This window comes from Corvus hawaiiensis, chromosome 3 (assembly GCF_020740725.1).
Source record: "Corvus hawaiiensis isolate bCorHaw1 chromosome 3, bCorHaw1.pri.cur, whole genome shotgun sequence".
In the NCBI taxonomy this organism is placed as follows: domain Eukaryota; kingdom Metazoa; phylum Chordata; class Aves; order Passeriformes; family Corvidae; genus Corvus; species Corvus hawaiiensis.
In genome coordinates, this window is record NC_063215.1 from 15,877,348 (window position 1) to 15,901,385 (window position 24,038).

General features: G+C 43.0%; 1 protein-coding gene across 1 annotated transcript; it reads left to right on the top strand.

The window, feature by feature from the left end:
- The first annotated feature begins 900 nt into the window (after positions 1-900).
- YWHAQ (tyrosine 3-monooxygenase/tryptophan 5-monooxygenase activation protein theta) lies at positions 901-23,750 on the top strand. Its single transcript, XM_048296935.1, has 6 exons — positions 901-1,035; positions 2,058-2,442; positions 18,468-18,591; positions 20,979-21,142; positions 21,518-21,613; positions 22,680-23,750. The coding sequence occupies exons 2-6, from the start codon at positions 2,149-2,151 to the stop codon at positions 22,737-22,739; spliced, it is 738 nt and encodes a 245-aa protein (XP_048152892.1). The 5' UTR covers positions 901-1,035; positions 2,058-2,148; the 3' UTR covers positions 22,740-23,750.
- The last annotated feature ends 288 nt before the right edge of the window (positions 23,751-24,038 follow it).

A 24,038-nucleotide genomic window follows, 5' to 3' on the forward strand; every position in this document is an offset into this window, starting at 1 on the left:
CAGGCAGCGCGAGTGCACACAAAGTCATACACCCACTCGGCCAACGTTATGGCCATGGGTGCCTCATCTTTATCCAGTCACGGGTGGGTAACACGCTACTATGGTATGTCATAGCATGGTCTGACCTCTAGAGAATTAAGGTGAAATCAAGAGGACGAAAACAAGCAAATACACTGACAGTTGCTGATGGGAAATGCTGCCTTCACCCCCCGGGGCCCCGGGAACACGTACTCGGGAATACGAAGCCCCGCAGTGCCTGTACGAGACTCGGCCGCCCCGCGGCACCCGGCGGCGGCAGCACCCGGACTTCGTCCGGCCTCGCTCCGGAACGGCCGCAGGGGCAGCTCGGGCGGGGCCGGGCTCGCCGCCCGCTCCTACGGGAGCGACCGCCCGCCGGCGCTGCGGGGAGCGGCGGCCCGAGGGCGCGGCCGCCCGCGGGCGGAAGAGCAGCCGCCGTGGTGCGAGCGCGGGCACCGCCTCGCCCGGCCCCCCCCGCCCCGCCGCCGGCACGGGCAGCGTCTCGGCCGGGCCCTCCCACCGGGAGCCCCGCGCCCTCTCCCGCTGCTTCCCCCGGTCCCCCGTCCCCCTCCCGGTCCCGGGTGCCGGGCGCTGGGCGGCGGGGGGGGGGGGGGGGGGGGGGAGCAGCGGGGGAGGGGGCGGAGGGGGGTGGGGGGGGTGGGTGTAGCGGCGTCACCATGGAGATAGTGACGTCACCCCACCCTGGATCTCATTGGAGGAAACCCCGTGGCCCCAGCCGCAGCCCACGGGCCCAGCCGAGCTCGCGCCCTGCCCGCGCTCGCCCCCGCGGCGGCGCGCTCCGCTCCGATTGGTCGGCGGTGCGCGGAGGGGCGGGGCCTGGCGCGCAGGCCGGGCCGCGATTGGCCGCGTGGGCGCGGGCCGGGCAGCGGGTCGGTGCGCGCGCCAACGCCCTTCAGCGCTGGCTCGGCCAAGACGGGAGCGGCTCTTTCTCTCCGCCACAGCCCCGAGCGCGGCACCGACCGGGCGCGGCCCGGCCCCACAGCCCGGCGGACCCAGGTGAGCGCGAGGCCGCGGCCGGCGGCGGGATGGACCCAGCTCCGCTGCCTCCTCCCGCCGTGTCCTCCATTTTGTGATCGCGGCGTGGAGAGCTCGGCGGCCCCGGGGAGCGGGAGGTGCAGCCAGCGCCGCCATTTCGCACCCGCCGCCGCTTCCTCTTCCCGCCCCGTCGCCACGGGGACTCCGCCGGCCGCCCCCACGCCCCCCACCGTCCCAGGGGACGCGGCCTCTGGGCGCGAGACCGCACCCCCTGCCGCGCACCGGGAGCGGCCGCGCTCCCCGCCCGTAGCGCGGGGCCCCCGCCGCGCTGAGGGCCGGATCTCCGGCCGCCGGCGCAGCCGGGAGGCCCGGGGCTGCTGCGCCCCGCCGTGGAGAGGAGAAGCGCCCAGGGCCCCTGCCCCGGCCTCGCGGCCCCGGCCTCGCTCGCTCCCAGGGAGGCGGGTTCTGGAGGGGTTTCACCCCTGCCGTGTTCCCCGGGGCCGACCTCGCCTTGCTGCTTTTATTATGTATTTTTTCCCGCCAGTCTCGGCATTCATGCCCGCCTGCCTCCGGCGCTCGCCCGCAGGGCTCGTAGCACACGGGGGTAGGGATTTGGGCGAGGGCCTCAGGCTGGGTGGTAACCAGGAATCCTTCCACGACTCCCTGTTAGAGGGCATGTTAATAGGCTCACGTAGGGCACGGAGGAAAAGCAGAGTGATGACTTTTTTCTGATGGAAAAACAGCTATTTCCACTGCTCGGGCGCCAGGCTGCCGTCCCTTGGATAGCACCGAGTGTGCCTTCCCCGGCTGGGTTTCTAGGTCGTGGTTTCCCGAGGGGTGGACCCTTGGGACGAGTTCCCGTAGCCTTGCATGGAAGGGCAGGATGTTGCAGTCCGTCTTTTCAGGAGAAGCACCTGGAGATTGCGAAGGGGAGGCAAGGCTCACAGTGATCCTTGTTTTTTGCTGGGTTGCGGTGGGTGCCGATAGGATCGTGTTCGGTGGTGTTTATCCCACCATCATGGTTACTGTCTTCTTTCTGTCAGGTTTTGAGGTGCATTCTCGTGTTGATAGTGTGACATCCCCAGCTTCTCCTGCTTCTGCTACTACACTGCTCTTGTCTCACTGCCAGCCACCATGGATAAGACCGAGTTGATCCAGAAAGCCAAGCTGGCTGAGCAAGCCGAGCGCTACGATGACATGGCCACCTGCATGAAGGCAGTAACGGAGCAGGGTGCCGAGCTGTCCAACGAGGAGCGCAACCTGCTCTCCGTGGCCTACAAGAACGTGGTGGGGGGACGGCGCTCGGCCTGGAGGGTCATCTCCAGCATCGAGCAGAAGACAGACACCAGTGACAAGAAGATGCAGCTTATCAAGGACTATCGGGAGAAGGTGGAGTCTGAGCTCAGGTCCATCTGCACCACGGTGCTGGTAAGTGGGGACTTGTTTTTTCTTCTATTTTGTTTAAGGTAAAGAAATGCAGTATTTAAGTGTGCTGCTGTATTGAGGGAAGGACTGGGAACTCGGCTGGGGCATATTATGCAAAGTGCTGGGGTAGGGGAAGTCAGTGCAGTAACTTCTACAACCATTATGTGGGGTCACTGTGATAGGGAAGATCAGCTGCACTATGCTATGGACCCTGTATGTGTAGAGGCATTTGAGATACTCAAAATGAGTATCTGTGAGGTACATATTCGGGTGGAGTGATCCATATGCAGTATTTCACCAGGTAGTTGTGGAGATACAGGGAATTTACCCTCTGTGCTGTGGTTAGTAAACTTACCTATTCATAGGATAAGCTGAAAACATGAAAACTCTTTTATTCAGATCAGTTCATAACTTGTTGCAAACATTTAAACCATGTGTGCATTTTGTTTACTTCCTCATGAAGAAAAATACTCTCAAGGGGTCTTCAAGAGACATATTGAGGAATGTTTTAACATAAATTTGACTTTATAAGCTGAGACATCTGTATTGAAGGTGGGAAAGTGACATGTAGAAATTTACTCTGTTAGATGCACACTGACTTCTCAGGGTATCCTCGAGGTGAATTTGCAGTAATTACGGAACAATGAAAACCTAAGGTGTAAAGGCTGGAATGACACTCTAAGCATGCATCAAAGCCCAGAAGTTCATTTCTGTGGAAGCAGCAGAATTCCAGATGCTATTGATAGGAAAATTGTAGTGCACTGTAGTAGGAGCTCAAAGAGATGTGTGTCAGCAGTGTGGAGGCTGCTGGACCCTGTTCTGCATGACCAGGGAGCTGCAAGAAGTTGCATGTGCATAGTGCAATAGTAATTGTGTGGCAGATCGTCTTCAGTGATTTATTTGCTCCTCTTAGTTACCTTTGGTTTTTTTGCTGTCTAGTATTGCTAATGTGAGAACAGGAGGAAGCAAGTCTATAGGGAAATAAAGAATTTTGAGGTAAATTTCTTCTAGATTGGTTTAGGAGACATGAATTTAAAGGTGACTGGTTTGGAAGTAACTGAATTTTCTTCTTGATTAAGTGTTCTGGCTCACGCACAAGGGAATTCTTCTTTGGATTGTGCTGAAAATACCTATATGCTTCCTTGTGTGCTGCCACCTAGGTTTGTTCGTTCTTTCTAAGTCTGTCAAAGTGAGTTACCTTTTCTTGAAACTAATTTTCATATTTATTAGCTTTACGAATCAGTTGAGTTAATTCCTTATCACATTTTAGAGCCCATCCCTTCCACAAGAGCAAAACTGTTTCTGCAGTTACAGGTGTATTGAAATTGTGAAACTTTCACCGTTATGAAATTATGGGGTGTACTTTGGGTTCCTACTTCCTGTGACGAGAGTTTCACTAGAAGCTTGTGTGATGCAGTGCCAGCATTTGTGTCACTCTTCTTTCTCTTCTCTACTCAGTGCCCCACTTCAGAACTAACTTCCTGGGACCTCCACATAAAGCTCACTCTTCAGACTTCCTAATCTCCCTTTGTCCTTTTACCATATCTAGTGCCTTAGGGAAGGTGATGCATAAAATCCCGTATGGGTTTTACCATTTTGGCAAGGAGCTTGTGTTTCCACAGGGAGCGGCAGTGAACCACTTCTCACATTGTCTATACTGAAGTTATTCCACCCCATCTGATGGTGGCTAGCAGGTATTCTGGTAGCTGTGCTAGCACAGACCTCTGATGTAGGGAAAGCAAGCTTTTCCTGTGCTAGATGATTTTTTCAATGCACTGTAGTCTTTCTCTGTTCTCAGCAATGGCCTGTTGGCAACGTTCCCCTTCTGGCCTGGAAGTATGCAGGAAGTAGTGAAGACTGAAATGTACAGCTGAGCATGCTTGTCCTGTCCTGTCGTGCTGCAAAGCTGTGCCTTCCTTTGCTAGGAGGAAATGGAAGCCTTTGGTTTTTTATTCCTCCTTTGAGGACCGTGTGCAGTTATGTTCTGTTCCGATTCCCTCCCTTTCCTTCTCCATCTAGCACTCCTATGATCCATGAGTCAGCATCTGAGAGGCTGGAATTCACGACGAGCAGGCATTACAGAAGATGGGTTTCTTAAAGCTGAGCCACACGATGGTTTTGGCTCCTCCTTTGAATGATGATTTCTCCAATACTAATACTATGGTAACAGCTTGTAGCCTTTTCAGATCTCTTCAGCTGAATCTCAGAGATGCTTTTTTAATTCTAGGATGGCAGCTAAACTGTAACAACTGCTGGCAAGTAGTATGGAAAGGTTGCTTGTCATCTGAAGTATTTGGATTTAGCAGGGGTGGGTGTGTTGGGTGGAGTGTGACTGCTGTTAGTCATACTACTAACAGTTTTTTCAAAAGGCTTTTTTTTATCTACTGGTATGGCATATTTCTAAATCTTCATTTAGAAATACTTGTGCTAGCATTAAATATAGTGCCAATTTTTAAATTAAAATATCAGCAACACTGAATCTGTAATTACTTTTTTCCTGCAAAAAGTGTCCCAAGCCACTTAAGTAAGGTATTGTTTCAGGGCATGGTTTGATCACCACTAGAATACAAGCATTCCAAATGACATTGAGATATATGTATATAGGTATATACATAAAAATCAAAGTTTTACTGATTATTTGTCATTCTTTAACTGCCTATCTCGCAAGTAGGCATGATCTGAATGCTTTTTAACTTAATTTTATGACTGGCCTTTCAGGTGAGAGTGGCTCTCTAATGGAGAAATGGTATGGCTGTCAAACAACTTGCACAAATGTTTTATTTGAAAGGTACACTAGGAGGTTTTGCTGAACTCCCTGTATTGATTGACTAATTCTTTGGTAATGTAGAGAATTAATGTTGAGTCATCCTTTGTGACTCATAGTTAAAACTGTTCTTGAAACTTTCTTCTCATTGAATAAAGAAACAGGTTGGCAACTTAATTTTTTTCAAGATAAAGTTGAACTATGTTTCATATACTCTCTGAGCACAAAGTTCATGTTGCTTTCTCTTGACTTGAGTGATTTCAAGACATGGGGTACTAGATAATGTAGAAAGAGTGGATGCAGCAGCACCTTTCATATAATTAGTGAAATTATGTGGGAAACTTTGAAGATGGAATGTACAATATAAGACCTGCTTAATTGTATGCACACTCCACTGTTCAGTGGCATTAGGTTTTTTAAAAAGTTAACTTTTGAATTTGAACCTTTCTGGGGATTAAACAGGTGGGTTTTCTGAGAGCCTTGGTCCTTTTGCATGGCTATAACTTGTGTTGCATTCAAGCTCCTTTGTTCTTTAGTAGTGTCAAGGAAGGGAGGACGGCAGCCCTTGCCTGGCAGCGCTGTCCACCTGCAGCTTGAGGGTTTTTGTGCATTTGTTTGCGTGTGTTCAGTTTTTAGGTCCCGATGTGTTGGAGCTCTTCTTGGAGTAATAGAGATGAGATTTGATAACTACTTGCCTGCAGTTTAAATCTTGATGCAGATGCTGTAGTTAAGATCATTAGGGCTTGAAAACAACTGTATCTTGGTGGTTGCTTCTGGTATCTCTAGCTGAAACTTAAAAGTTTTTTTTAATATTTTTTAAAAATTTTGTGTAGAAAAGTTACATACCTGAGGCTTTTCAGTTTTTTCCAAACATCTGTTTTCACAGTGTCCTCTGTAAACATTTTTACATCGTATTGTGTCAGGCCCATGTTGGCCCGTTTCTGTAGAAATGAGCAAGGGCATTCTGAACTTTTAGAAATGCAGGAACAGTCACATTACTTGTGCTGTTGATTCTTTTTGGTACCCTGTGGCAGTGCCTGCAATGAAGTAGTTCTTAGCTATAAGGTGTATATTATCTGTATTTTTACTGTCTTAAGGCTGATAGGATGCTTTGATCTTCTGTGAGATTGCACTGTTAATTGTTGAAAGCATGGATTGGTGTGTTGCTCTTGCCAGCTTCCCTTTCCTTCCTCCCTCCCTCCCACCCTCCCCCCAAGGTTGCAATGTTGTTCCTACTGCTGCTTCACATAATTAAAAAACAATAAAAGCTAATAAAAACAGGTAAAAAAAGTCTGTCGACTTCTGATTATCCATTTTGTAGATCTAGTTCTAAGGTTAGTCACTTAAAATAAGTAGAACAAAACTCACCATACTATAGGGTAATGTTTAGAACAGTTTGTTTCAACAGCACAAGCTCATAGCTCCATTGAAAATGAAGCTGGCATTTTCTTGCAGTAGCAAATAGATTCCTCATGTCAGCTAAAATATCTGATGTCTTACGATGGATAACTTTGACCATAGCTCTGTTTCTTCCATACTGCTACCTTTGGCCTACAGAAAAGTGAAATCTTTATTTTTTTTATTGCACATGCAGAAATTTGGCAGATGCAGTAGGTATCAGCTTCATGCTGGTATGTAAATCATTTACCAGAGTTTCATGTCTTGTGAATCCTTTGTCTCTGTGTTCCTATTTTCAGTGAACAGACGGACTTTGTATAAAAATATATGTGGTATAGAGGTGAAACCCAGCAAAAGGGTATTAGATACAGTCTTTTGATACAGGGAATTATGTAGGATGCAGTTTTATTTTGAAGGTTAGACATGCTAGTCACTTAATACTACATTTGGACTTGAGTTAGTTGTCCCAGTCATGGTTGGGACAGTGTTTCAAGTGTTAATTTTTAAATCTTTGTAAGTTAAAGTAACTTACAATTCTTAAGTGACTGACCAAAAGGAAAGGCTACTTCATGAAAGTCAGGTTGGGAACGTTACTTCTTGACAAATCCAGAATTGTGGAGTGAATGTGAATTAAATTAATAGTTTGGAATAAATAATGTTTTTTTATGAAAAGTTATTTGTGGGGAGAGAGATGATTTTTCCTTTGTGTTCTTAGCACAACTTCTAGCAACCATCAACACATTTGTGGTAAGAATTGTGGAGCTTAATGCTTTAATTTTTTTTTTACTTTAATGTACTTGAAACTTAGATCTGAACTTTATTTATTCATAGTTTTGCCTTCTCTTACCTTCTCTGTCATCCTTCAGTAGAAGCTGCTGCTGGAATCCTTACTCTTGTGCAGAGAAAATGGAATCATTTCTGAGAAAGGACTTATTCTTGCAGAAACAAAGCCTAGAACACACTGAGGTTCTTGAACAGACTGCAGACTGTTAAAGAGTCCAGCTAAAAACATTTCAAGGAATTTTGATGGTTGCTGAAGCCTCCATCCCATGCAGTCATTGCTTGCTGCCCCCTCCCCCTACAGCCATATGCTGGCTAGAATTATTAAATTTCTTGGAGGACATTTACTGGTTTGGTGGCCTTGAGAAAGCAAGATGTGCTCACTAGGTAGAACTGGAAAACAAAACCACAAATTCTGTTTTTCTGCTCATACAGTGAAGCTTTTAACAGATTTTGTAAATCACTGTCACGCTTAGCTTCTAGACAGTTGTCTCACAGGCATTTCTACTGCCTTACATACTAATGTGATAGGTGCTTTTTGAAGTAAAACACAGAAGACTGTTTATGAGAGAGAGAGAACTTGATTAGGAAAGAGCACACTTGAGTTTGAAGGTTATTAGCATTTGATTTCTTTATGATGGCACAAGTTGGGGTTGTGTAGCACAATATTAAAGCTGTAGATTGTACCCATTTCTGTACAGGCACTGCAGCTTGGTATTCTGGTTTCAGTAATGGGGGATGACCGATTTTCAAAGAAAGGAAGGTAGTGAGGAAGATAGCAGAGGAAGGGCCGGTAAAAGTGCATGGATATACTTTGTTATTTGGTAGGTGAGGGTGCACACTTGATTAATCAATGTTTTCATATTTGGCTTTACACTCTTGGTCTTTGAGGGGCCAGGTGCCCCTTGATGGTACTTGTGGTTGTGCTTTCCTACTGCCAATTAACTTGAAGCCAGTTTTGTCACAGACAGGTAAGGTAAGTAATTATTCTCAGGCACTGCATTTGTGGCACTTACTCAGTATAGCTCCACCAAGTTCATTTGATGAGTGTTTACAAGTTCCTCCTCATCCTTTCTGCATCCCAGGAAGCTGGAACCAACATCAGAACACTTCAGCTGAGCATACTGCTTATTTGTAAGCTTGTCAATTGCTAATCCATCCTGTATATCTGAATATATAACAGTACCCAGTTTGTGTGAGCTGGGCACTTATGAGAGGCAGCAAAACAATTTCAGTGCTGAGTTTCACATCTTGTGGTCTGTGCACCCACGAAAACATCAGATGTCAAGATCTAAGAACTGGAAGCCCTGAATTAGCTATGATTTTGCTTGTGCCTTTCTCTAAATTTGTTAAAGTAATCAAGGGTTTGATTTACCAGTTTCTAACATCGATAAAGGTTTATTACTTGCTCTATGTGCCAGTTTGGCCAAATTTAGAAATACATCCTCTTGAGAGAAGGCAGGTTACAACCACCCCTCCCCCACCAGGTTCGGGAAAAATTGGATTTTCCTCGAAGGAAAGTGAAAGAGATAAAAACTATTTATTTAACAAACACACGGGAGAAGAATAATAATGCTAAATAAGATAACCTCCCTCTGTGGAGAGAAAAACCTGGGAAAATTTCAGAGTCCCTCCGTAATCTCTCTCTCCCTCCTTGGAGCTGGGACAGGGTGGTGGGCCCCCTCCAGGGCCAGGGCCTCAGTGGAAATTCCTCCCGATGTATTCTGATGCTGAAACAGTCCAGCAAAGATAAAAGGGAAAAATGAAGTCCCAGGAAAACAAATGTTCAACTGTCCGGAGGAAAAGGAGCTGAAAAACTGGCCGAAAGCTGGCTGGAAAGCAAGCAAGCTGCTTCCCCCACCCTCGCTCTGCAGAAGCAGACAGGTTTTATCTCCGTCCTCAGAACATGAAAACAAACTGCTTTGAAAAAGTACGCTGTTCTCTCTCCCCTCTCAGGCTCAGTTTAAAGGCATAGAAAGGCATATATACTAATTTCTGGGCATAGTGCAGTGATAAGGAATACAACATCAAGTCACCCCAAGACACTCTATTACTCTTTATTCTCTGCTTTAATTTATATGATCCATTCACTGAAGTAGCTGGATATAGGAGTGGTGTTCAGCTCTGAAAACGGAAACATTTCCATTTGCTTTAATAGTAAGTTTCTCAGTACACTATATACACTGTTACCTGACTGACAGCCACATCCTTCCTGGATAAAGCTTCATCAGGAAGTTTCGTTCTGAAGTTGAATACATCTTGCAAAATTCTTGTAAGCAGAAATTGTTTTTAGTAAAAGTAGGTAGCAGTACCTTAGCAAAAAGTCACGGCTCACTTTCCGTGAGATAGTGTTGTAGCCAAGTTATCTGAAATGTTGCCTTTAGTTTTTCTGACCTAAGGTTAGGCTTCATTGTTGTCTCATTTGGGGAATAACAAATTACTGGCATACTCCTAATAGACTGAGTGAAATAACGTATTGCTGGGTTTCCTTCAAGATGAAGTTGGATGATGCAGAAGGCTCTTGCAAGCTACACTAAGCAATGGGAAGAAAGGGATGTTGTGTTATCATTTTGAATTTCAGTGGTCCCAAGCCTCTGATCAAGGGCTTCCAAAGAGAGAAGAGAACTAAAGCAAGTCAAAATGAGTTTTGTGTAAGGGCAATGTACCTTAAGACCACGTAACTCCTGTGTGCTGGTGTTCCTTTTGAGTGCTGTTAGTCTAGATATACCTCAGTCAGTCATTTAATCTTACCTTTGGGCTTCTGTAGCTGCAGAGCATAGAAGTATTTTTAAATGAAAATTTAGGCTTTTTTGTTTGATTCTATCATGTTATGCAAGGTCACAAATGGATGCTGAAAGAAGCTTTTAGATAGCCAGGATTATGAAGAAGAATTTGGTGTCTAAAATGCATGTTTGCTAAGAGGAGAAGAGCACTTGAAAGTATTTTGAGGAATTAGAAATATGTAAAATGCAGTCATGGAAGGATGTTAGAATCAATTTGAGATAAATCTGTCAGATACCAAGGAAATTTTCCTGAAAGCTTTTGACTGTGTTGTATAGCCATTAATTCATCAAAAATTTATAATTGTTGAAAAGATGACTTTTTTTTAAAGACTCATTTCTACATTTGATGGGGGAAACTGGAAAACTTTAGGCTGTTCCATAAAAACTTAAATAATTCTCTGACTTGCACTGGATTGTTCATTTTGTCTGAAAATCTATAGAAAGAAGAACTTGCATTTCCATACACTTCTAGTTCCTGGCTTACATAGTTCTCTGGGGACCACAGAACTTTTAAACTTTTTTGAGGAGAAGTATAAACAGTGAGTGTAAATTCTAGATTAAATTAATCTCAGCACCAGGTGGGAATAGTGTGGGCAGACGTGCTGCAGCTCAGGCTTCCAGTGCATTTGTTAAGTGGGATTCCAGATACTTCATTCAGGGCCAATCCTAGGTATTGACTGCCAGTTTTTAAAACTGTGTAGACAAAGACATGGAACCAAATGGAAAAGAGGAATTAGGTCACCCACTCTGTTCTCATGTCAGGTACATTTGTCTCTGCTCTCAACAGTGCTTTGTCAGGTCATCTTAAGGCCATGCCATTACTGGAAAGGTGCACACATATTTTCCTCAATACATAAACTGAAATGCTGTTAGTCTGAAGAGGTCTGTATGAAAATCACTTAATATTCTCCCAAGAGGAGTTGATGTATAGAGCTTGAGTCCTGAAGGATGAAGAACTTAGTTGCGCAAAATTACACTGTTGAAAGTAAAGTGATCTTACTGTTGCAGCAGGGGACTCTTCCTTTCCCTTCAAGAAAACAACTGCTGAACGTTAAAACACACCTAGGTTGCAGTGAGTCATACTGTGGACTTTGGAATGACTGATTATACTTGAAATAGACAAGAAGTCTTAAATACCACTTCACTGGATGATTAAAACAGGCAGTCATTTGTGAGTAGAAGCCTTATTGAAAGGTCTGAGCCCACACCAATCATGTGTGCTGTCAGAGACTTTGGAATATTTGATGTGTTTAAATTCACATTTAAGTTATATTAGGTGATGTTGGTCTGAGCTGCCTCACCAACTTTTAGCTTTGCTTTTTGACTGCAGTTAGGGTGGAAACCATTTCTCTGTATGCTGCTTCTAAGTCTTTTTCCCTTATATTGGTTCTGGATGGACCCTCAAAAATACTTGAGACTGAATAATTTTTCCAAATATTTTATATACTGTAGTCCTGGCTGAATTTATGTAGCCTCACACACTTCACACTGTTCCTGTGGGACGCAAGCTGCTCATGTAGATGGGGTTCTGATGTTGAATCCATGTTTCAGAGTGGTGAGTTAACTTGCTAAAAGAAGTGTTGACATGCACTCTGTGCTTGTGCATTATTCTTAAGGAACCTTGTCTCAAAGTAGGTTTATTTTGAAACAGTTTCTTCACTTGCATGTGAAGAACTTTTTTGTTCTGTGGGGTTTGGCCAGTTAGTGTGGGGTACAACATTAAGTAATCAGTTACTTGCTGTTACCCAGCCAGCATCTGTTCTGGTGGTGAGCTTCAGTGCTCCTTAATAAACAAAACAAAAAACGCAAAAGCACTTGAAAGCTCAAAATAGGGAACATTCAGTGTTGGTTCAGAGTAGGAAGAAACATCTAGGAAACAACAACAAAACTCAGTCTAGTTCCTGTAAAACCTGTGAAAAATCGGTACCCTGTGGAACGATGGCACCTCCTCTGCTGGCAGGTCTGGGAACTCTTGGACAGCTAAGAGCTGCTGAGCAGAAGTTCAGCTTGGTTTCTTTTTTCTTCTCTCTTTTTTCCATATAATTGAACTTCCTCCATTATGCGGTGAGGAGGAATATAATTTTTTTAATATTTTATGTATTAATATTTATTAGTTTGTTCTTCTGTCAAAAAAAATTACTACTATTGGATTTTGTTTTTTCTCTAGATGCTTTTTGTATCATAGGAGTTCAAGCCAGGTAAAGGACATTATTTTAAATTACTAAAACCTGCAAATACCAATTACTTCCCACAAATGGTTTGGAAGTTCACTTTTAAAAATAGCCTTTAAAATTACATTCTCAGAAAATGGAGATGGTGCTGAAATAAGGTATTTCAAACAACTTGAAGTAAGATATATGGGCTTTAGTCTCAAGGGTGTTGCTGAAACAGTCTGACTTGAAAAATCAAACTTTATCTAACATAGACTTAATTCAGAAAATTCTATGCCAGCCATTTAGAACATTGATACTCCTCCTTGCTGAATACCATGCAGCAGCTTAACTTACAGGACAAACTTTTGGAGAGCATTGCTGTTTCTGATGGTTGCTTTTACATTGACTTTTTTCCTTCTGGTGGAGCAAAATTAATGATAAGCTGCACTCAGTGAGAAACGCAAATGGCAATGTAGATCAGTCTTTTAACAGCATAACATTAAATAACTTGGTGCTGGTGATGTGACCCAAACATGTCATAGGTGTTGACATCTGAGTGATGGTGACATTGTAAATGTTTTGGGTTACTTGAGTTTACCACATTGAGATCTTCTGTCAATACCCAGGCACATGGTGTCTTTAGTTTGCTTTGAAAATTGGCATCAAACCACTTGTGATGAGTAGGTAATCTCTGGAGCTGACCTGGTTCACGTTCATCCTCTGGTATTGCATGGCTAAGTGTGAAGAACATATCCACTAGCTACTGGTATTGGAAGGTATGAGGAGACTTAGACTTGTGTATTTGCTGCTCTTACTGAAGTCCAATTCTAAATGGCACAACTGCTGAAGGAAGCTAAAAAGTCAGTTTGGTATCCAAGATGGTTTTTTCCAAACTCATCTTTGCTGTTGAGATTTCTTATAGTTGGATATGCGGGAGGAGAGAACAGCACAGATCAGATAGCAGTGGAATTTTTCTGCCACTTGAACCTACCCTGTAGTTAAGTTGTACAGAAAGTATTTAGTGTACACTGTGATTGAACTTAATGCTTCAATCAGTCTTGCCTTTTAAAATAGGCTTAGATGGGGAGAGAGTGGTGGGACTTCCTGTTTTGACGTGAGGTTTTTAAAGGAGGTGTTGCCCTGAAAACAGGTAACAGCATATGTGGAGTGGAACTGGAACATGAATTGCAGAGGAGGATTGCTAGTGTATTGTGAGATGTTGGCTGGATGCACACACCACAAATAATTATTAAGGCGCTCTGTCTTCAGGGAGCTGCCTTGTGCGTGTCAGACACTTCAAGTAAAGGTATGGCTGACATTCCTTCGGGGTTTGCTTTTCATAAAGCTGAAATAATGGGGAAGTGATGAGAGCAGATGTATTGACTTAGTATTTCTGGCTCAGGTTAATTGCAGTGGTCAGTGGGTACCACATGTTCAGCCCTTGAGCCTACTTAAACAGAGCGGAAAAGGGACTGAGAGGATAGTTATGTAGTTGGGAAAGAACAAGAGTAGAATGGAGAATAGGTGAATAGGCAATTGAAGTGTAACTTTCATTTGGCATGTAGAGGAGTAAGTTTGCCAATGGAGAGAGAAAGAAAAAAAAAACCTCAGCTTTCAGGGGGAAGAAGTATCGGGCTACCAGGCTCCCAGCCTGCTCCCCCGTGGCTTCTTCAGGCAGCTGCAGACCTGTTCCAGGGAGTGGTGGCCCTTTGTTGCTGGCATCTCTGTAATAGATAAATAAGCCTTCCTTCTCTAGGAGGAGAAAAGAATATCATGTATGAGACTATGGTGCTGTTAGGATGACAGGAGTGTTAGCACACTGTGAAGGTAGAAATAAATTGAAATGGATGAGCAACACTTCTGAGAAGTGGGATGGGAAATGTCATCATGCTCTAGGAGGACCAGCACACCACTTGAGCATAATATATTAGTGTGGGGGAAGCAGCAGCTACCAACCACAGACTGTCACACTGCAGACCCATTGTAATGCATCTGCAGTGGAACACAAAGGGTCTGGTCTAAGGATAGAGCTTTGATTCTTGCGTCTTCATGCTGTTCCTGGTTCTGAGAGTCACCCCCCATCAGGGCAGGCCAGCAGCTCAGACATCATATGGCTTTCATGCAGCTTCTGAGGCCTGTTTTGTGTTGCAGAGCACATAATTGCTGGTTGTTCAAGGCTTGGTTTGGAAGGTGATGGGAAGAGCTGCAGTTCTTAAGTGATGGTGGCAGCTGTATTTTAATACATAAAAGGGATGGGCATGTTCGCTGTATGTGAGCATGTGTGGTAATCTAATGTATTGCCTTACTTCATCCCAGAATTATACCTCTGGCAGTGCTTGGCTCTCCCTAAGTAAAATTATCACAAAAACTTTTGAGGCTCTCTGTGGTCTGCTTCATTGCTTTGCCTGCCTGTAGTCATTTTATTTAATATTTACTTAAAATAAGGATTCCTGGCTCATTGCTGTCTGATGGAAAGGTAAAAAAGTCCAAGTGGGGAAAGATGACAGAACAGATGCAGGAAATCGTGAGTTTTCCTGGCTATTACTGACTCACAGCAGTGTAAAGTAAATCAGTTGGCTTACTGTGCTGTCTGCTCTCACCTCCCCACCAACATTTTGTCTGTGAGAGGGAGGGTGAGATGCCTTCCAAGAAATGATGATGATATCCTGAGGTGAACAGCTGACGAAGTACACCAAATACATGAATGATTTGAAAGATTAACATCTGGCCTGATAAATAATTAGCTTCACTCAAAGTCTGTTTGGATTCTATTCTAACTTAAGTGATTCATAAATGAGATCTTGTTCCATTTAAGACTATTAAAAAAACAAAACTGATTATGTAAAGTCCAGAATGAGGTTATTCCACCCTAGCTGAAGCAAGGGCACAGGTCTCTTCCTTACTTGTATTATGTAAGGATTAGGACGTGCTCAAGATGAACTGGGAGTGGGAGCTGCTGGGCTACTCAGCTCCTCCACCTGAGTAGTGCCTAGGAAATAAACCCACTCTTTGCAGCCTGAAAAACTGCAGTTCATTCTCAGCATCCACTTTTTTCTCTAAGTTTCTCGGAAGTTTGGACAGAGCCACTGGTTTTCAGATCTGCATAATGAAGGCAGCATTTTAAGGATGCACTGACACACAGGCCACAGTGCTGCTTGCTTGTGGTAGGGCTGGCACCATGGCAAAATCCTTTCATATTCCTTGAAGTGTGTGGCCTACCCCATCTGGGGGGAAGAAAAAGTGGGTGCTAATGCTCTAGGGAATGTAGCGTTCAGATTCAGCTTAAAGTGGACGTGCTAAAGCTTTCCTGTTAACATTCTTTAGCGTACACCAGATTCCAGGGGTTAAGTATTTTTCAGTCATAGCCAAGCCAGATCAGCTCTAGTGCTAGAGCTACCTCCAAAGATAGAATTTTGTAATAAAATGGGTAATACTTTGTGTGCTTAGTATACAGTAAATTTCTATGTTTTGGAAAGCATAGAAGAAAAATGCCTGTTTGTTCCCTTGTTGATGTAGTTGTAACATCTTGAAAAGTTTTATTTCAGCATTTAAAAGATGAATCAAAGATACAGTTTTGTGAAATACCTGGTTTAAAATGCCATGTAGTATCTTCACTGCTTGTCTGGTCAGTGCTCCTTAGACTGTGGCACAGTTAATCCGAGCACATGGATAAATCACATCTCTGCTGCTTAGTGCAGTCCCAACGATATGATGGCTTTTAGAGGCTGGTGGTTGCTGTTCAAACTTGATGGATTTATGGAACCTTTCTAAACCATAGGTGTATTATGTGTCACCTTTCATCATTCTGGGCAGTTACTTGTAAAATCAAACTTAAATGTTAAGACTTGTTGCTGTCTCTGAGACTTTGAAACTGGTTTGTGTAATGTTGTCCTTTTATGGCTGATGTGGACATTGTCGTAGGGGAAAAGCAGCAGGAAAAGCATCGAGCCAAAATGTGAAGTTTTTTTCTCTGTAGAAATCTGTAGAGTGGGAATAACTCATTCTAATACGGAATGATTCATGCACAATAACAGTATTAATATGGGGGTTGTACTACCCATCAGCCTACTACCTCTTAACTCTTGTTTCAAAACAGGCATAAAGTTTTGCTGCTTTTCCCATAACACCAGTGAGCTATACTGTTCTGTATGTTTGCTCAAGCCCCTGCATACTTGACTGTGTTAAATTGTTACACAGATTCCTCACTTGCCCTTTGCCAAGTAGGTGGTGTCTAGGCTTTGGCCGTGGTTTTATAGCCTTACAGAAACTCCTAAAAATATCTGTCTCTGATTTGGTAGGTGCAAGGGTGTGTCAGGCTTGGTATCATCTTACCTTCCTGCTGTTTTCTCTAGGGTGGTATCAAGGGCAGTATGATTCTGTACTTTCCATACTGCCTTGGTGGGGATCTCTAAGGGAGCTTGCCTGGGCACTGCAGTGTTACATCCATGGGACACACACTGTTAGGATGCAAAAATGGTTTTTTAACCCAATTGGAAGTACCCTACTTCAAGTGTCAGTTTAAAATAGTTGCCAAAACCTCAAATGGACTTGGAATGAGTAAATGCCTTGAACTGGACTGCTCTGGTTCCATTGATCGTTAAAGGAAGTAATAATGGTATGGTGGTGTGCATAGGGAGTAGGTTTGTGTCTGACATTAGCTTGTTTTGACTATAGTGCTCTAGTAGCCAATTAAAGTGCTAAGGATTTTTGTGCAGAAAGCTTACAGTTCCTTGAATATGTCCTTTGTAGCAGTTTCATGCATTTTGATACATGTTCCTGTATCAAAACTCTTTACTAGCCAGCTGCAAGCTTTGTGGAAACTTTCTGCTCCTTTTATGACCTGTTTACTTTCCAAATAAGTAAATGCAGATCTTTATCGCTTACATTCCTACTGTGAAGTTGCTCTAAGTATTGCAGGGTTTCCTTGTGTTGGGGTCCCTCCCCTGCCATGTAGCCCTGGGAGAGGGGCCCTGAGGGCACAGACACGGGGTTTCCCTGCCCCTGCTCGGCCTCGTTCCCATTGGTTGGTTTGTGTCCCCTGCGCGGGCAGAAGGACCCTTGGTCCCGTGACTGGAACAGTTCCTGGGCAGAGCCCCGGCCATGCGGCTGGAGAAATAAACATCTCTGAAACAGCTAGCAAGAATCTGTCTGTCCGTATATATTTCCTTTCCACGGGACTCCTGGTTTGGTATATGCATGTTGCAGGATCCCCACTGCAACATCCTTGAGTCTGTCAGAACTCATTTGCATCTTTTGTCAACTCTGGAGAATATGGGTGGTTGTAATAATGAGTTGGGTAAAATCTCTGGAGTTCAGGGACAAGGTCAGCCAGAAGCTGCTCTCCTGCTTCACAGTTCTCTGAACTACCCTGTTCTATGAGGGAAAGTCCTGTAGCTCTTCTCTCCTTTCTTCTCCCCTGTCTTAGGATGACTTGCGGCCTTGGAGAGAGACTTTCCTTCTCTTGCTGGAGGCTTGCAAAACTTTCCTTGTCCTTCTAGTTATCAGGTAGGGGAGCTGTGAACAAGGGGAGTGATGTTTGCAGCAGCTCAGGGTGTGCTGGAGAGCACTGTATAACTTTTCATTCTGGGAATGGCAGGGTGGATATGAAGGATGCTTCCTTGCTGTGCTGGAGCAGATGTTCCTTTAGAGCCTTGCAAAGAACTGGTGCAGTTTGGTGAGGTTGGCTGCTGACTAGATGGGTTTGAATCCTTGACTCCCTGTGGTAGGTGAGCTAGAGATTCCTTATCATAAGTCTAATAAACACAATTGATGCAAAAAAAAAAAAGTAGCTTTGAAACCTTCTGCGTAGTGTTTTGCTTTTCCAGTAAAAGCTTGCTCATTTGCAATGTTTTTGAAATGAGAAGTGCATATCCTGAAACTAAACTTGGTCCTGAAACTGTACACCAGTAAACCTTTCCTTGTTCCTTGCAGTCTGATTGGACAGTTGTCTGTTGATCCTAATACAGTCTCTAGTTTTGTGCCTTTACACAATTTGTTGAAATAAGTGTGCATCTATCTAAAATACCTTAAAACTCTGTTTAGCCTTGTAGCAAACATTTGAGTCCATCCAAACCTCTGGGAGAGAATTAGATTGAACTTAGTTGCAGTGGTGTTTGTGATATGTCAATGTGTGTTTTGTTGTTGTTTCAGGAGCTCTTGGACAAATATTTAATAGCTAATGCAACCAATCCAGAGAGCAAGGTATTCTACCTGAAGATGAAGGGAGACTACTTCCGATACCTTGCTGAAGTTGCCTGTGGTGATGACAGAAAACGTAAGTACCTTGTGGCCTTGGGTCTTTCACAGCTCTGGTCTGTGGTGAGGGGCCAGGAAATGAAATACACAGACTCCAAATTCACGTGAGTTAGCTGTGTTTCAGTTGGAAATCTCCAGTTTTCCTACAGACAGAGAGCAAAACTCTGAATAGACCTTAAGTATGCCAGGGAATTTCAGCTGGTGCTCCTGTCAGCTACCCTAAATTTCTGAAAAGTTCCTCCGTAATGCTTATTCAGAGCTTCTGGAAAACAATGTAGGTGAAGGTATGGTAATATATTTAATGTTGTTTGTTTGTAATTCTTTACTAAAATAAAGTTGGTGTGGGAGAGTAAAATCTCTGTAACATTTTGTACTCCATATTGGAGTCCTGTTGATCTATAAATTTTAACCATTTCACTGTGAAGCAGACTTCATTGTAGTCTCCTGAGTTTATAAAGAAGCAACAAAATTACTAGGTCGATACTCTAGCCCTAAAGTGTGAGCTGTACTCTAATTGATTTTCATGGGAATAATACTGTTCCTGAAATTTTAGTTTGCCCTTTTGGATTCAGCAGAAAAGGCCTAGGAACTGCTACTTGATAGTGGGCATCCTGAGACTGTACACCTTTCCTAGGAGTTAGAACATGTGCATAGGTAGTTGTAAGTACCTAGGAACCTCTTCTGGGGAAGATTTTAACTGTGCGTTGAGAAGATGTATTGAATTAATTATTAAAACTGTCTTGCAAGGCACCCAGATAGTGTTGTGATGTTAAAAACTCTTGGTATGGCATAAGCTAGTGATCTATCTCTACATAACAAACTAAAATTAGTTTTGCAGTAATGCTGTTACACAAAGGAGAGGGACTGTTGGAGCACATGGGTGCTTCAGTGACTGTCCCCTGGGGTTGGGCATGGCAGGATCTGACAGTGTTGGCTGCCTGAAACTGATTGCATTGCAAAGTGGGAGGACGGGACTGGTTGTTGCTTCAGTAAAGGCTTCGTTAGTCTCCTTGTATTGTAGCAGCATTCAAGTTGAAAGATGAAGACATACAGAATGGAGTAAGTGTCGTTGCATTCAGAAATTCTTAACCCTTAACCTGAGTCAAGTATCACCAGCAAGTCCAAGGGTAGCAGAGAAAACTTGCCTTTGCTTTTCACAGAGATCATCTGATTCATACATTGTCTCAAGCAACAGCTACAAATCTGGGCTTGTCCGAGCACAGAAATACCAGCTCCTCTCGGCTAAATTAAATGCCACACGTGCTGATAGGGGATACAGTGCAAGAGAGATTGATATAACCTTGTTAACAGATCCTGCTGGGGTTTAGCTGTGAAGTTACAGCTTATGTGCATTACCATGTGGACATTTTCCACTTTAACTTCTTGCAAACTTCAAGACTTTAAGCTTTTCTGATGTTCCATCCCTAAGCATGTTTATTTTCTCAGCTTCAAATATATTTTATGTATTTACAAGCTAATTTATCTCCTGGATTTGCTAGTTTTTTGCCTTCTTTCACCTGTTCTCAACAAATGGATAGTCCTTTAGTACTCATTACAGTGTAAATACTGGAAAATCCAAATTTGTCTTGACTCTTTTGCAAGCTTACTACATTTTACTTAGCAAGCTCTTTTACCAGCATTTGCTAGAGCAGTTCCAGTAGTAGGTCCCTCAGAGAGCTGTATTTTGAGCTCTGACAATGACCTTTCTTTTCCTGCACTCTCCTTCCATTCTGCAGGACATATAGGGCAGCTGTTGGCCCTTTGGTTGTCTATCAGAAGTGAATCTGGAATAGACTGTAGGTAGCACTCCTGAAGTACTTTCTGACCTGGCAACCTCTTTTTTCTGTGGTGTTTATCCCAGTTATTTTGGGCACAACATTGGGGCTTTTTGTCTTGACCTGTCTATGTGCAGTTTTTGGAGGCAAACCTTCAGTCTTTCAGGAACATGCCGTACATGCATTCCAAACTTCCTCAAGAAGTAGGGTCTTCTTTACTCTGCACACGTAACTCAGATGAACATGTCCATCCTGTGCAAGGAATGAAGTAGGAGTTCTGTAGAAAAAGTAATGCACAAATGCTTTTCCCCCCCCTCACCTAAAGTTTCAAAGGCCACTGAAGCAATACAGTAATCTTGGATACTTGTGTTTACCAAGTTCTCTGTGTTTATCTCTCTTGAATACCTTTGCTCTGTAGTAGCTTAGTTTGGTCCCTGTGTTTTGTCAGTGGCAGCTGTACTTAAGATGGGCGTAAAATCATTACTTTGATTAAAGTAAGTGCAGTGTTTTCTTAAGAACAGGCTTACGTACAGCACTGTTCAGCCTCCCATTAATGGAGTGATTTAAGCAGTAATACCTTTTAAAAAATTTAAATGAACCCAAAACCACTTTGTTTGTCATTCTTTTACAGAAACAATAGAAAACTCACAGGGAGCTTATCAGGAGGCATTTGACATCAGCAAGAAGGAGATGCAGCCAACACATCCAATTCGCTTGGGTCTAGCTCTTAACTTCTCTGTATTTTATTATGAGATTCTCAACAATCCTGAGCTTGCCTGCACACTGGCAAAGACAGTAAGTCAATTTTTTTTTCCCGGTATGCCTGCAGGGAAAGTAGAAGAGAGTTTATGCTTAAAACTGTACGAATTATTACTTCTTAGAGTTTGTGAAGGAAATGATTCTATTCAAAGTTTCTGGTTTCCAAGCTCATTATTGTTAGTGGGATTGGAGGGGGTACAAGCAGAGGCTGTATTTACAATGTGACTTAAATTTTCAGCAGCATGGCAAGCTTTTAGTATACCTTTATTATGGATTTGTTTCAAATAGAGCAATTCAGGTCATTAACTTCTAATGTTGCCTTTTTTTTAAGCTACCTTTACTGATAGGTTTAGCTTTTGCTTGCTTAATGATCAGTTAATAGAAAGGCTAAAGATGGTTTAATTATTCCAGGCATTTGATGAGGCAATTGCAGAACTTGATACACTGAACGAAGACTCATACAAAGACAGTACTCTCATCATGCAGTTGCTTAGAGACAACCTAACAGTAAGTTGCTTTTTTATGTATTATCTGGTTCTGTAACCAGCTGTTTGCTTATTTGTGATGGAAAAAAGAAACTCTTATTTTGCTCTAGTGCAAAGCACAGCACTGACTTGGGCTGTTTACCTATGATACCTTTTCATAACTTAGTTTGAATGTTGTGTAAGTTTATGTCCAACTTCATGCTGTGTAATCTGGAATAACAGCCTGGTTAGCTCACATTCTTCCTGTTTGGCCTTATGGTAGACAGGAGAAGGAGCATTCAGCCCAACCTAACTTAGAAGATAGGACAAGGAGTTAAAACACGGTCATCTGTGATCTGTCAGGGAATCTTACTCAAACTGTTTTGTTGACTACCTCAAAACAAAGTTTCTCCTGGTGTACATCCAGTGTAGCTTGCTTTATTTGTTGTCCTGATTTTCATTTAAAAGCTCTGAAATTTCAGTGTACTAAGAATAAAATCAGTTTGTTTGAGTATGCTATTATAATGATTAACCATATAAGAAAAGTGCCTTTTGGAACAGCTAAGTTCTATTAAAATATGCAACTGTGGCAGTTTTTCAGGGAATACCCTCTCTGAATATTCACTGTATTTAAAATTACAGCAACACTTATTATTTTGCAGTACTCTTTCAGTAGAAATGTCTGTTGTTAGCAGTGTAAAGTGCTTAGCTTCAATAACCAAACCGGCAGTTTACACTTGCAAGATTCAGACTGCTGCATTTGAAATGGAAGTTGCCTGTTGAGGTGTTGTTGAGGCTGTTCAATGGCCTGGCATCGATGGCACAGCTCACTGTTAAGCACAAAAGCTGGGGCCAATAAGAACACATCTACTCTGCCTGAGGGGCAAAGCTCATTGTGCCCTGTGCATGTTAACAGCTCATTGAGCTCTGTCCAGTTACCCCTCTCCCAGCAAGTACTGGAAGCCAGGGTTGTGCAGCGCCAGTGCCCTGGTACTTTGTGGCCGTCCTTAAGTCTAATTCATTATCGTTTCCTTACAGTCAGTAGTTGTCCCTTTTTGGAGTTCGAGCTGGACTTCTGAAAGCTGACGCTGTTTTTCTTTTCTTTCTAGTTATGGACATCAGACAGTGCAGGAGAAGAATGTGATGCTGCAGAAGGTGCAGAAAACTAAACTGCACGTGGGGCGTCATTCTCCCTTTCCTTCTCAAGAAACCTTTTTACACGTCTCCATTCCTTATAGCTCCACTTGGATTTCCTATAGCAAAGAAAACCCATCCATGTGTATGGAAATCAATTTATAGTCTTTTCACACTGCAGCTTTGGGAAAACTCCATTCCTTGATTTGTGTTTGTCCTGGCCTTCCTGGTGTGCGGTTACTGCTGTAGAAAAGTATTAATAGCTTCATTTCATATAAACATAAGTAACTTCCAAACACTTATGTAGCGGACTAAAGTGTACCTGGTATTTAAAAACAAATCTGAACCAGTTCCTGCCAGTTGACTGTGTTTTGTATTACAGTAAGATATGAAAATGTAGTTAAATGCAACTAAAGAGTGTTCCACATAGCATTTAATTCTCCACATTCCCTTCTTACTCTGCAGGGTTTCCTTTCCATAATTGACTTTCACATGCTACTGTGTATTCGTTTCAGTAGGAATATGGAAATTCTGGGCCAGATCAAGTTGAGCATTTAAAGTTTGGAAGACCACAAATTGAGTTGCTTCCCGTATCATGTAATACAGAAGCTTGTGTGTTTCAAAAACAGGGGCTTCTCTTCATCTTCAGTTGCTGCTGTTTAAGTTGATATCCCTTCCCAATAAAAGTTCACTTACACTCCTGCCTTTGTAGTTCTGGTATTCACTTTACTATGTATTAGAAGCAGCATGTTACTGCTGGAGTACAGGCAGTGCTTTTTGGCAGACTAAAGTGCATGTCATTTCTTGATACACTGGAATGGGAAAACCAATTGAAGTTCACATGTCCAAGTATAAAATTTAGTACTTTTCCATGCAGGTTTGTGCACATGTGAGAAGGTGTCAAGTTTGTCCAGTGATTGTTAGAGAGTTTGGACCACTATTGTGTGTTGCTAATCATTGATTGTAGTCCCAAAAAAGCCTTGTGAAAATGTTATGCCCTCTGTAACAGCAAAGTAACATTAAATAAAATTACATTTTATAAACCACCTACTGTTGACTTGTAACAATTCCATATACTAACTTAAGGTCTGAACTTAAATGTAAGTATCTTGTGCTGGAAATGTCTTTCTCAAATTTTTTGCATACTTCTTAAAAGTCTGCTTTTAAATGAACTTGTTTTAAAAAAATATCCCGGATAACTTTTCACAATTACTCTGACATGTGGACTTCTTAATAACTAAATCTACTAGAGGAAATGGATTCACGTTAGTAGTGACCTAAGAAAAGATAGCAAATTTCTTGATACTCTTTCATGGCTTGCAAATCTTACCTTC